We start from the raw sequence: 13,176 nt of genomic DNA on the forward strand, positions 1-13,176 counted from the left end.
CCGGAGCCTGTGCTCCGCAGCGGGAGAGGCCACAGCAGTGAGAGGCCCGCGTACCGCAAAAAAAAAAAAAAAGAAAGAAAAAAGGATCAGAGATGGTCCGCAGTCTGTCCTCCTGTCTGTCTGCAGCCCTTCTCCCTTAGCTAGTGGACACCCTTAGAATCCCCACCCCAGCAACTCAACCTTGCTTCTCCTCCCACTGCCAAGTGGCTGCTTACCTGGCTTCAGGGGTGTTTTTTTTACTCCGTGGCTCCGCCCCTCACCTGGTCTTTGGAGCCCTTTGAAACATTCTTTCCTTAACAGCCCCCATGCCAATCCAAGAGGACCACACGTCAGCCTTCCCTTCTTGTTTCTGATGCACTTCAGTCCCACACCCTGTCTCTGGGCACTGGGATTGAAGTCCAGCTGCAGTCACGGAAGCGTTGGCAGTAGAGGCTGTGAGTGGAGCAGGCTCAAGTAGTGGAGAAAATCCCAAATTAGGAGATCAGTCAGTCACACGTATTCGCCGGCTTGGCTCAAGCTCAGTCACTAACACACAGTCAGGAAGAAGCATCACCATCAAAGAGGTGAGTCACGTGGCACTGTTCCAGCTGCTGGACCTGCTGCACCTGTGCTCTCGTAGCTGCCTTAAGGGGCTTGCTGGAGTTGGACCGTGACTTCAGGGCAGAAACGCAGGCTGTACTGTGAGCATCCGAGGACCACTTGACCCGGTTTTTAAATTTGTTTCAGTTGGTCTAATTGCTCTGGATCATTCTATCCCAACATCATATCTCTGTCTGCTAAGCTCATGAGTACTCAGCATGCAACTCAGACCGGCTCATGGGACAAGAGCTGGATCTGGAGCGTGAAGGTCCTAATTTCCTTTCCTGAGCTCACTTGGCTTCGCAAGGAACTATATGAGGGGAGGCCACACACGTGCTAGAGAATCTTCTCACCTGGCTACTAGTCCACGTGTTCACATCAGCACTTGAAGTTTAACTTTTTTCTAAAGAAATAAAAGTCTGCAGGTCAAAACAAGAGTGACAGATAAATCAACATGAGCTTTTTAAGCAGGCTCTTATGCATTTTTAAAGTCAGGATATTGAAGTATAATTTAAGTTACATGAGTTTGTAATTTGTGGGATTTTTTTTTTTTTTTTTTTGGTTTGTACATTAAAATGTTTTTTTTAACTATAGTAAAATCCACGTAACAAAATTTCCCACGTTAACCATGTTTAAAGTACAGTTTAGGAGTATTAAGTACATTCACATTGTTGTGCAGCCGATCTCCAGGACTCTTCAGCTTTTTGCAAAACGGCAACTCAATATCCGCTAAACAGTATCGCTAAACTGGATACTCCCCTGCAACCACCATTCTCCTTTCTGTCTCTATGAACTTGACCACTCTAGGTGCCTCATACAAGTGGAATCATACAGTATTCACCTTTTTCTGACTTGCCTATTTCACTTAACATAATGTCCTCAGTGTTTATCCATGTGTCAGAACTTCCTTCCTTTTTAAGGCTGAATAATATTCCATTGTATATATATACACCACATTTTGTTTATCCATTTATCTATCAGTGGACATTTAGGTTGCTTCCACCTTTTGGCCACTGTAAATAATGCTATGAACAAAGTGTACAAATATCTCTTTGCCACTCTGGTTTCTATAATTTGTGTCTTTTAAAATTGAGTGAAGGAATGAGCCTGGATGAATTCCATATCCCATGGCTTTGCATTTTTTACCATTTGGAAGAAATCAGGAATGCAGCACTAATTTCACCAGGTAATATCTTTGCAGCTTCTCAGTGTGCTGACTTTTCAAGGGCTTCTTGTGCTCTTCTTTAGCGATAGGGGAGTGCTTTGAGAATTGCCATTAACTAGAAAGTAGCAGCAGTGCAGCTATATCTCGGTGATTGAAACACTCATCAAAGGCTGAACTGTCAGTGACTTGGTGTCTAACTAAAAACCACTGTTCCAGTTTCCCCTCACGTGGGACTTGAAGTCCCACCCCACGCTTCCCCGGGCCAAGAAAGCACATGGTCCTGGGGTGAAGTCTCAAGTCTGGGAGCATTGTGCTCCACTCCTGAGTGCCCTTCTCACTGGCAAAGGCCTATAAATAACATGTGGGATCCTGTTCTAAAGTCAGCAAAGGGGCAGGGGCTGAGGGGTTGCTGAAATAATTTCATGAACAAATTTGATCAAAGAAATGATCTGTGAATGAATCTTAGGGAAGGGAGAGCCAGCCAGCCATGTGGGCAGATAAGACTCCTCACCTGCAAAACCAGCCTGTCTTTCATGTCCTCCATTGTCTGCAGGCATGTCTAAGCCCTCTTCTAGCCCATTGGGCATTCAGATAGCTAAGTTGGCTTCACTCTCAGCTCAGAAATGACTTGGGGGCCTGAAGTTGTTCACATTCTGCCCCCCTGCAAGGAGGAAAGGGAATCTAGTTCAGGAACCAAAACAAAGCTTTTTCATCTTATCTCATCTTTTCAGACCCCAAGACAGAGTTCTCCACCGCCCCCCAGGCACAGGGTCATCCAGCATGAAATGCACAGAAATCAAATGCATATCCGTTACAGGAGAAATGGCAGGGAAGTGGGGCTAAGGTGACAGACTCTGAAGAGCAAACACATACACCTTTGTGCTCTGTCTTCTTAAAATTCATCCTCTCACCTGCCAGCCTTGAGAATTGCCTATTTACATAACCAGCTGCCTAAAATGGAATATTAGATAATGTTCCATGGCGGCTCACTCAATTTGAGCCCATCCCTGGGATATGAGTGATCCAAAAGTCCTCTGACAGTGTATAGCGTGGCATGCTGGCCCGCAGCCATGCCTCCGTGTTGTATGAGCTCCGAGCTAAACAGATGTCAGGCCCGATCGCCTGGGTGGGAGACCAGCCGAGCAGCAGTGGGGGGGAGGGGGCGTGATTCAGCACACGGCTCCGTGGCACAACGGCCTTCGTGGACAGACAGCATCGCTTCCTGAGCTTCACAGCAGGCGCCTTGTTCTGCCCAAGGTGCTGTCTCGGAGACTGCCGACTAAAGGGACTGAGAAAGGGGGAGCTGCAGGATCTACGGGGAACAACCGGTCCAGGAGGTAATCAGTTCTGATGCCATCCCTGGCGCTGTGCCAGCCTCACACCCGCTATTGGTCCTTTCCAAGGCGTGCGTCTCCCTCCCGTCAGAACTGGAATCCTGCTGCTCTCCTATAGGAGGAGTATAAATAAGTGATAAGGAAGTGTCCTGATAATGATAAGCAGGCATATCTTCTCAGCAGACCAGATGAATCAAAGAAGGCAATTGTGTGTGTTTGTTCATTTATTTTTCAGTGTTCCGGTTCCCGTAGTCAGTTTAGAGAAAATTCCTAACCTAGTGAAGGCAGATGGTGCCAATGTCAAAATGAACTCTGCAACCACTACTGCGGTCACTTTCTGCTCCACCTCATCCTCTGCCGTCTCCACCCCACCTGTCATTAAGCCGGTCTTGATGTCCAAGTCAGTGCCACCTTCCCCAGAGAAGATCTTAAATGGCAAAGGAATTTTGTCTGCCACCATAGACAAGAAACACCAAAATGGCACCAAAAACAACAACAAGCCTTACAGGAGACTTTCAGGTACGTGTCTGTGTCCTTCGAGTCTGGCTCGTGATCAGATTGCAGTTGAGTTGCGTCCAGAGCGAGGGAGTGATGCTTTCTTATCATTAAGCAGGTCTGTTTCGTTTTAAGGGAGACACGGAGTTTACCTGCAAACAGGAACCTCCCCCGCCCCTAAAAATACAGGGGAGAACTGGTTCTCTTAATCCCGGGCCAGATGCGGTACCTCGATCAGCTCAGCCCTGAGCAGCAGTTACCTTAGTGACCCCAAGGCAGGAGGCTCTGCAACCCCTCAGCAGTCTGTGGATTCGGAGGGTCTTGTCCTCACACTGACAGGCCGAACTGCCCCTGGGTTCCGGAAAGCAGAGTCGGGCAATCCACCGTGATATCTCCCAGTAGCTCAGGGCAGGCTTGGGACAGTCGCCTTGGTGTTGTCTGCCCATCTCCATCCTTTGGTCTCGTTGGTTTCCAGGTTGATTCTGTGGTCTGGGGCTGCACCTGCCTTTCCCACATAAGCAGATTGGAATTGCCATCTGGGAGCGCTTGGACTGGCACAGCAGATGGGGCGTTGAAGGGTCTCTCTCTGATCTACTTGGTTGCCTGAGTACCTCAGGGTACCCAGAAAGGTGCACACGGCCAGTCCTTAAGACAATGGTTGCGCTTAGGGGCCCCCAGGTGGGTGATAGTTGCTTTGGGATTGTTGTAGAAGGAAATCCGGCAGTTTTACTTTCTCTAAAAGACCAAGAAAAGCTATAAACTTTATAACTTCTCACACACTCTGGGCATTTATCAAATGTCAACCAGAAAAAACAAAATACAGTTGACCCTTGAACAGCGCAGGGATTAGGGGTGCCAACCCTCCACGCGGTCAAAAATCCCTGTATAATCTCTAGTTGGCCCTCCGTATCTGCAGTTCCTCTGTATTTGCGGATTCAGCCAACCTCCAATCATGTAGAACTACAGTATGTGCTATTGCGAAAGATCCGCGTGTAAGTGGACCTGCACAGTTCAAACCCACGTTGTTCATGGGTCCACCGTACAGGGTAAGCTGCCCTGTGAGAGTGAAGCTATGTCCTCTGGTATGAGCATAATTCCTAAGCGCCCCGAGAATTGTGGGTCATTTTCATTTTGTACTTTGTGTTTATCTGTGTTTCAGTTTCTCTTATCTTACATCTGTCACTTTTAAAAAGTTTACTTCTTAAAAGTACCTCAGGCCCAAAGTATTCAAATGACACAGTTATTTTACCCTGAAAATCTCTCCATGTCCTTTCCACCCGCTGTCCAGAAAGAAAGGCAGAGAGCCCGGCGCTCTCTTGAGGGCGGGGGCCTCACTGTGTGGACGGAGCCCCCCGCTCCTGGCTGTCTCCCTGCAGGGAAAGTTCATCTTCACTCTGCAGAGGGGGCAATCCAATAGGCCTGGCTGGGCGCAGTGAGGCCGGCTTCTTCCTCCTGGCAGAAGTGTGACCATGGCTTCCAGCCGGCACCTTAGTCGGAAGCTGGTCGGGCATTTTTTGTGTGTTTGGGGATTTTGCATTTTGTTGGTGGTTTTGTCTCATTGGGTCTTTTGCTATTTCTCTCTCACTTTCACATTTGGCAGCCAGCTCCTACCCCGAGCCAAACAACCTGCTCAGTTCCAGGCCAGCACGAGTGCCGGTGTGGATCTGGGCACGGGTCTGACTCCGCCAGGCCCAAGGGAAAGAACTTAACACCAGGCGGCCTTCAGCCTGGCACCCAGACCCTCCTCGGTGGGCAGAGAGGGCTCGTAGGAAGCGAACATCTCCAGGCCTAGCAGTTTTCTTTTCTTAAAAATGAAGCTTAGAGAAAGAAGGCAAAAGCAAAAGAAAGAGGCAGGATGCATTTTGATAGTCAACCAGGAAATCTGTCTTGGATATGAGAACGGTTTTATTGCAAACGTCATCATCACCACTGTCGCAACCTCCCCACAGCTCCCAAACCTTCTTTTAAAAATAGGATGCATTCGTTTATTATGGTCAGAGCTTTTACTCCACCAAGTTCAGGTAACCTCTGTTTAGCTCGCAGCCATTGGAGGCCCTTACGGAGACGTTCCACCAAGTATATGTACACCCCCCGCGCACCCATCCACCCAGCCGCCAATGCTGCTGCCCGTCTCCCTGGATGCTCAGAAGAGCTATGTCATTCCTGCCCTGCAGGACTTAGGTGTTCGTTGGGTGCCTTCCAGAAATGGCACAGGTCATCAAGAGGTGGAACTTTGAAGCCTGCAGGGTCCTTATTGCCGCACATCCCCTCGTTCTCCAGGAGAGGAGAGCATTCTTGTAATCCAGAAGGGGTGAAGGGTCCAGAATGGGCGTAAAAAGAGCAGATTCCTTAGAAGTAACCCCAACATGAGCCGTCAGGAGTCCAGCGGGAAGGCAGGATCTGGGGAAAGCCCGCCTCCCTCAGCAGGTCCCCGAGGGACCTGGCTTATTCCCATCTGGAGCATCAGGCCTCAGTCCAGGGGCAGAGCGACTGTGACACTAACAGGCCCTGCCCTCTCTGCACCTTCAGGTTCAGCCCCAGTGTAAAGCCCATACCTGCCCCTGCCCCTGCCTATATGTTCCTGAATCCGGGAAATGATTTTTCTAGCCAGCAAGGCTGCGTTGGAAAGCCTCGTGCCGAGGACTTTGCAAAGCGTTGAGAGAGGCAGGTCACACTGACATGTCGAGGAATAATCTCCCACTTAAATGGCTAAAACTATTAGGGAGGCCGGGCAAGAAGGGGTGGGTGATGTATTCTTGGAGCTACCCCGGGGAAAAAAGTGGCCCTTGGGCCTCAGGTGGTTCTCCCTGGTCTGCAGCCACCTCTGCCCAAAGGTACCGGAGTGAAAGTGTGAGAGCAACTGGCTCCTTTCCCTCCGCTGCCCACCCCCCCACCCCCCATTCCCTTGTGCATTCCGATCCCTACCGCCTCCCGCTGGACTTGGGAATTCTTGGGTTCAGAGGGGAGCGCCATCTTCCCCCAGCGGTTCTGGAAGCATTTTAGCAGCCGGTTGGAAAAAAAAAACAAACCAAAAAAAACCAGATTGCCTGACAATGTCTCACTTGTTGGTGCAAATGTGCATTTTTTTAAAAATGTGGTCTTAATGCCAAATCCTATTTAGTCTCCTTTTTTCTTATATTTTTTGTTTGTTTCTTAAACCAGAGAGAGAATTTGACCCAAATAAACACTGTGGAGTATTGGATCCCGAGACAAAGAAACCTTGCACAAGATCCCTCACCTGCAAGGTATTTCTCTTTCCATAAAAAATACTTCCTGCTCTCGCTGGGGCCTTTGTCGAAATGTTTGCATGCCACTCTCTGCACACGGCAGGGTGTGGAGCCTCGACATGACCCCCAGCTGTTCTTTGTAAGGGAAATGCTTTCTTCTCTTCCATGGTAGCAGAGCGCCTGCCTCAAGCTGGCTGGCTTTTTAAGAAGGGAAAAAAAAAAAAAAAAATAGGCTTCCCCTGTTACTTGTGAGGCCAGACAGTAAATTGTATTTATAGGCACTCACAGGCGGTTCTAAACCCTGCTACGTTTTAATGTATGCAGGAGCAGCGCGGCGGCGGTGGCAGCGCCCTGAAAGGCAGCCCCGGAGGGGAGGACGAGCCGCCGTGCCCCTGCTCCAGCCACAGCGGGGTGGCCAGGGGACAGCTGACCCAAGGCGGCCGCCAGTGGGTGGCCCCCAGCCCCGTATTTCATACTGAACTGCCAGTGCCTCTTGGGAAGGAGGCTGTGGCCCTCTCTGCTTGGTGGCTCTGTGTGTCTGGGCCAAAGCAAGCCTCCCACCTGCACCTGGATTAACTCCAGCACGCCCTCACCGTTGCCTTTCATCAGAGAGGTTCTCATGGGTTCTGCGCTGAAGCTCGTCATCTTATGCCATTTTTTGGAGGAAGCTTTGGCTTCTTAACGCCAGGAGCGTAGGGCACGGTTGCGTTTTGTGTGGTCTCTGCCTCTTCCCAGCCACAGAACAGGAGCTGTTGCCTTGAAGTTGACTTTTCAAGCACCTCTAAATTCCCATGAATTGCTGTTTCTGAAATGGAGGGCCTGGGGAAGCAGGTTTATGTGCTGATCAAAGAGGCTGTGCTTTCCGTCTCTCTTCTCCTCAGACTCACTCACTAAGCCATCGGAGGGCAGTCCCAGGCCGGAAAAAGCAATTTGACCTCCTTCTGGCGGAACACAAAGCCAAGTCCCGGGAAAAAGAAGTTAAAGATAAAGAGCATCTCCTGACTTCGGCAAGGGAAGCACTTCCAAACCCATCCGGGCCAGCGCAGGACTCGCTGCCGGGATCTTCAGGGAGCTTGGGCCCAGAACCTAAAGTCGCATCCCCTGCAAAATCCAGGCCACCTAACTCTGTGCTTCCTAGGTAAGTCGCACCTGGGCGATAGAAGCCTTGAGTCCGTGGTCAAGTGACCCTGCCTGGCTGGGTCGTATGTGGTCGGATCACGTGTGAAATGGGAGTCGTTATCGTCCTACCTGGGGAGGTGGTTGTGAAGTTGAAAGGAGAGAATGGGCATGAGGGGCTCAGCCCAGTGCCTGCCACGTAGCGTTCAGTGGATGTTACTGCTGTCACCGTTGTCATCCTCACCATGGTCATCGTTGCCGTGATTGTCATCCTCCATAGCAGACCTATATCCGACAGGATGTGTTTTCACGGAGTAAGAGTCAGCTAGAAATAAATAGCTGAAAGGATGACACTCAACCACCAGGCAACTTCCTGGTCACCTGAGTTTTTAGATTAGTTGAAGATTCCTGGAGCAGAGAGTGGGGGAAGCCTGGGGGGATGGGTAGTCAGCACAGCTTAGGAGCCCACTTGCCATGATATTTTGTGAATTTTTTCCACAACTCTCCAATGGTCAGGGTAAAGGGAAAATTGCTGTGACAGGGCTGTCTGTCCTTACATTTCCCTCCATACCAAGAAAGCTGAGCCACCTCTTTGAGGTTTTATTTGGTCGTCCTGGACAGAAAGGAAAGAATAGAAAACAAAACCCACCTGGGGGAATTCCCTGGCAGTCCAGTGGTTAGGATTCCAAGCTGCCACTGCAGGGGGCACGGGTTCGATCCCTGCTTGGGGAGCTAAGATCCCACATGCCACGCAGCATGGCCAAAAAAAAGAGGGAGGGAGAAAAAAATTCCACGTGGGTTGAAAATCCATGTATGTGTGTTTTGACAGGCAGTGGAGTGCCATAATGAGCCACAGACCGATTTCCAGGTGATAGGACAGGTAACCCTCATTCAAAAATATTTATTGAGTGCTTGCTCCATAAGCAAGGTACTGTGTTAGGTACTCTCAGGCAGGGGCACAGAGATGAATGAAACTAGATCCTGCTTTTCAAGAATTTGGAGTTTAGGAGATGAGACTCGAATATCCATAGCATCATAAAAAGGAAACAGTAATAACACAATATAAGTGCAGATATTAGTATCCTCTGATGATTTTTGGTTTTTTTGGCTGTGTTGGGCCTTCTTTGCTGTACACGGGCTTTCTCTGGTTGCAACGAGCGGGGGCTACTCTTTGTTGCGGTGCACGGGCGTCTCATTGCAGTGGCTTCTCTTGTTGCGGAGCACGGGCTCTAGGCGCACGGGCTTCAGTAGTTGTGGCACGCAGGCTCAGTAGTTGTGGCTCGCGGGCTCTAGAGCACAGGCTCAGTAGTTGTGGTGCACGGGCTTAGTTGCTCTGCAGCATGTAGGATCTTCCTGGACCAGGGCTCGAACCCGTGTCCCCTGCATTGGCAGGCGGATTCTTAACAACTGCGCCACCAGGGAAGTCCCCTCTGATGATTTTTAATGCACACACTGTGAGTCTCAAAGAGTAATTGTCCAATCAGCAAGTAGGCATTAAGAGAATATAGTTACAAAAAAAAAGAGAGAGAGAGAATATAGTTACAAAAGAAGGGGAAGGAATTTATTTTTAAAGCAAAAGCAAATATTTGATGACAGTTGTTACTGACCTACCAGGATCTCTCATGCCTTACACTTTGGTGCAAGCCTGACCAGTTTGGCAGCTGGAGCCCCTCCCTTGGAATCACCAAGCTCAGCCTCAGGCATCTGGGGGGATGGAGTCAGATGGAGTCAGATGGAGTCACCACCCACACATCTCCATCATCATAACCATTGTCGTCATCCGATTCCACTGTCCTTGCCACCCCTCATTTTCCAAGATCGTTTTATAATTTCTCACTGTAATGCCAGATGTTGGTGAAGGATATTACCCTTGGGGACACAGTTCTGCTCCAAACTTCTGGAAGGGGCTTCAGTTCTATATACAGTAGCTTTCAAACTTCTTGGTGGCGATGGGACTTTTTTGTCCCCACAGAACCTTACATGGTACCCGATATAAAAGCAGACCTGCCTCCGCCTGAAGCCCGCTCAGCCCTGCTCTCATCGCACGTGTACCCAGAACCCACTGTCCCCCAGCCCATCCAAGGGATCACCTCAGCTTCCCCAAGGACTCCAGGGAACCCCAGTTTGAAAACTCTTTTATTATACATTTCTCCATCGATTTTGACTGATGCAGGCACTCGCACCCAAGCAGTGGTACCTGGCTTAACAGAGAAGCTGGGGGCAGCCGTTAAAAAATGAAACAGGCAACAGTGGAGCCTTAAGAGCTGCTTCTTTCTTTTCCTTTTTTGGTTTAATTTTCAGGGGAATGTTTGTCAATAGAGAAATGCCAGGTGTTTATGTTCTTTTAGGGAAATAGAAGAAAGAGAGAGGGTGAGGTTAATCGGCAGAAAAGAATGTCTCTAAAGGAAAAGGGGAGGCCAAGGAGCACGTTACAAATGTTGGTAAGAGAATAATTTTTGAGGACGCTTTCAAGGCACCAGAAAACTCAGGGGTGAACTCTGTTCCACAGTTAGTGGGAAATAACGTCCTTTTTCAGTTGTTTTAGGTTCACACGAGACCCCATGCCATCAGAGATCGAAAAAGCATGATCAGGGCTTCCCTGGTGGCGCAGTGGTTGAGAGTCCGCCTGCTGATGCAGGGGACGCGGGTTCGTGCCCCGGTTTGGGAAGATCCCACATGCCGGTCTGGGAGGATCCCACGTGCCGCGGAGCGGCTGGGCCCGTGAGCCATGGCCGCTGAGCCGGTGCGTCCGGAGCCTGTGCTCCGCAACGGGAGAGGCCCCAACAGTGGCCTTTTTTTTGCATACCGCCAAAAAAAAAAAAAAGAAAGAAAAGAAAAAGCATGATCAGAAGTAAACATACCCACATAAGACTTAAAGCAGTTATTTCCCTCATATTAATGATGTAAATATAATAGATGTTTCAGTCACACTCATTATCTATAATTGGCCAAAAAAAAATTGTCACACATGAATGGAATTATGGTTATCCCTTCCCAGTCGTGAATTTCTCTTGTAGGAAATGCTAACAGCGTGTGAATTTATATCTTAAATATCATTTTGGTAACCTTGAAAATATTCCAGTTGCCATATTTTTGTGTTGCAACCCATCCTTGTCAGGGGTTCCTAAAAGAGGGACTTGGGTCTAGGATTGGAAAAGTGAAAGTTAGCTAGCAAGGGTTGGAACAGAATTGGAAGTGCAAGGCTCAACTCCTTGTCTGCTAACTAGGTGAACGTAGCCATGTCTCTCAACCTCTCTGGCCTCAAATTGCTCAACTGTCAAACAGAGCTAAGGAGAATTAAGTGAGATAAAATACCAAGCTCATCATAAGCACTCAGTACATGGTAGCTGGTAGTAGGGGGCAGTGGTAGTCAATGGGAAAGCAGTGGGAGCCTCAGTGCTACCTGATTTCCATTCACCTGGCCTCTGTCCTTCAACCTGGGGCCCCTTGGATAACATACCAGTATGCTCTGTTTCTTTGCCCCCACCTCTAAGGAAACACATTATTTGCCCCACAGAGCCCAAGGGCTATGAATGACCAGGCCAACCAAAGCCATCAGGACTCTGTTGGAAAGGCACGGGGGTTCGGGGAAGGGGGGCAGCAGAGGGAGGAAGGGTCAGCTGTGGAGGTCAGTGCTGCCAAGATCTGGGCACATTCCCCTCTGTCTCATAGATGCTCACACATCTCCCCTTAAAGTATAAAATGGCAAATGCCAATGAATCTAAGACTGACAAGGGTGGCAGGGAAAGACGCAGAAGGTCCGGGATACCTGAAAAAGGGCAGAGGTGAGTCTGGAGTGAAAGCTACCTCATTACATAGTGTAATCGCCAAAGTGGAAGCCATTTCTCTTCTTGACTTATGTTTGTCCCTGGGCTTTTCCTACTCATTTCTCAACAGGGGGGCCTTTGAAGTCAAGCAGGCAGAGCCCAGTCTCATTTCCACTTTTTATTAGCTTGGCAACCAATGTCCTCATCTGAGAAATGTAGGTCATAGTTATGCGCACCTAAGGCAGTGGGTAGCTCCAATGAGAAAAGGTATGTGACGTGCCTACCTGCAGTAAGGACTCAGTTAAGGTCAGTTGTTTTGCTCGTGCTTTCTCAAAGTGGCGGGGGTTAGGGGACTTTAAGTTTCTCTGGGTGTAACTGGACAGGGACCATCATCACATGCACTGTCTTTAGACCAGACTGGTAAGTGGAGGGGTGAGGGGTTATGTAGTGCTGAGGAAGAAAGGTTGGACAGCAGCTTAACACTTGCGAGACATTTCCCACACTTTCTCTTGGCCAGCTGCCCAATTCCCCATCATCCTCTCCAAGCCTTGGCTTTTTTGAGACGCAAGCTGGTCCCAGCTCACTCCATCCCTCCGGGTTCCACCCTGGAGGGCAGTGATCAGAGCTGGGAGGAGGTCTTGAAAGCATCCGCCGTTCCGTCATCACCAGGAGGGTGCCCACGTCCTGAGTGACACAAGTCTAAAGACGAGGAGATCCAGAGCTCCTTCCCGTTGTGCACATGCGCACATGTGCCCGGCGTCCTTCCTTCATGTTTCTGTCTTGGTTCTCAGAGCTGATTCTGCTCTGCAGCTCGCAGGGTTTTTTTTGTTTTTTTTTTTGCGGTACGCGGGCCTCTCACTGCTGTGGCCTCTCCCGTTGCGGAGCACAGACTCCGGACGCGCAGGCCCAGCGGCCATGGCCCACGGGCCCAGCCGCTCCGCGGCACGTGGGATCCTCCCGGACCGGGGCACGAACCCGTGTCCCCTGCATCGGCAGGCGGACTCCCAACCACTGCGCCACCAGGGAAGCCCTGCAGCTCGCAGGTTTCACGCTCAGCTTTACTCTCCACGATTCTCCTCCCCTCGTCTCCGCTCTTTTGTCTGGCGACTGGAACGTACTATTGAGTGTTTCAACTCTTCTAAATTTTTTTTTTCTTAACGAAACTTCTTTTTTGTAAATCAACATAGTAGAGACACATAGTTCAAAAACTAAATAGTACTAAAAGGGTTAGAGTGAAAAACAGTAGTTCTTACCATCCTGGAACTCCGTTGACCGTCTCTGTGTTGGAGCACCTGTTTCCTGGATCCCATTGCCACCTTCTCTCTTGGTTTTGCTCCTTTATTTGATGGAGTATCTTCTCCATTAGCTTCCTGTGAAAAGGGACATGGGAGGTCAATTTTTAGAATCCTTATACACCTGAAAATGTTTTTATTCTACCCTCACACTTAATTGATCATCTCTCTGAGTATACAACTGGATTGAGAAGTATTTCC

The 13,176-nt window shown here is 49.4% G+C and overlaps 1 protein-coding gene across 4 annotated transcripts in view; it reads left to right on the forward strand.

Moving 5' to 3' along the window:
* Window positions 1-13,176, forward strand: part of ATXN7L1 (ataxin 7 like 1) — a 245,187-nt gene that overhangs the window by 204,719 nt on the left and 27,292 nt on the right. For all 4 annotated transcript variants that reach the window (XM_007468976.1, XM_007468978.1, XM_007468977.1 and 1 more), the window contains 3 exons: window positions 3,314-3,597; window positions 6,736-6,818; window positions 7,682-7,938. In XM_007468976.1, coding sequence (XP_007469038.1) covers window positions 3,314-3,597; window positions 6,736-6,818; window positions 7,682-7,938 — 624 coding nt within the window. The remainder of the gene's footprint in view (window positions 1-3,313; window positions 3,598-6,735; window positions 6,819-7,681; window positions 7,939-13,176) is intronic.

The sequence above is a fragment of the Lipotes vexillifer genome, unplaced genomic scaffold, assembly GCF_000442215.2.
Source record: "Lipotes vexillifer unplaced genomic scaffold, Lipotes_vexillifer_v1.1 scaffold1002, whole genome shotgun sequence".
Taxonomy (NCBI): Eukaryota; Metazoa; Chordata; class Mammalia; order Artiodactyla; family Lipotidae; genus Lipotes; species Lipotes vexillifer.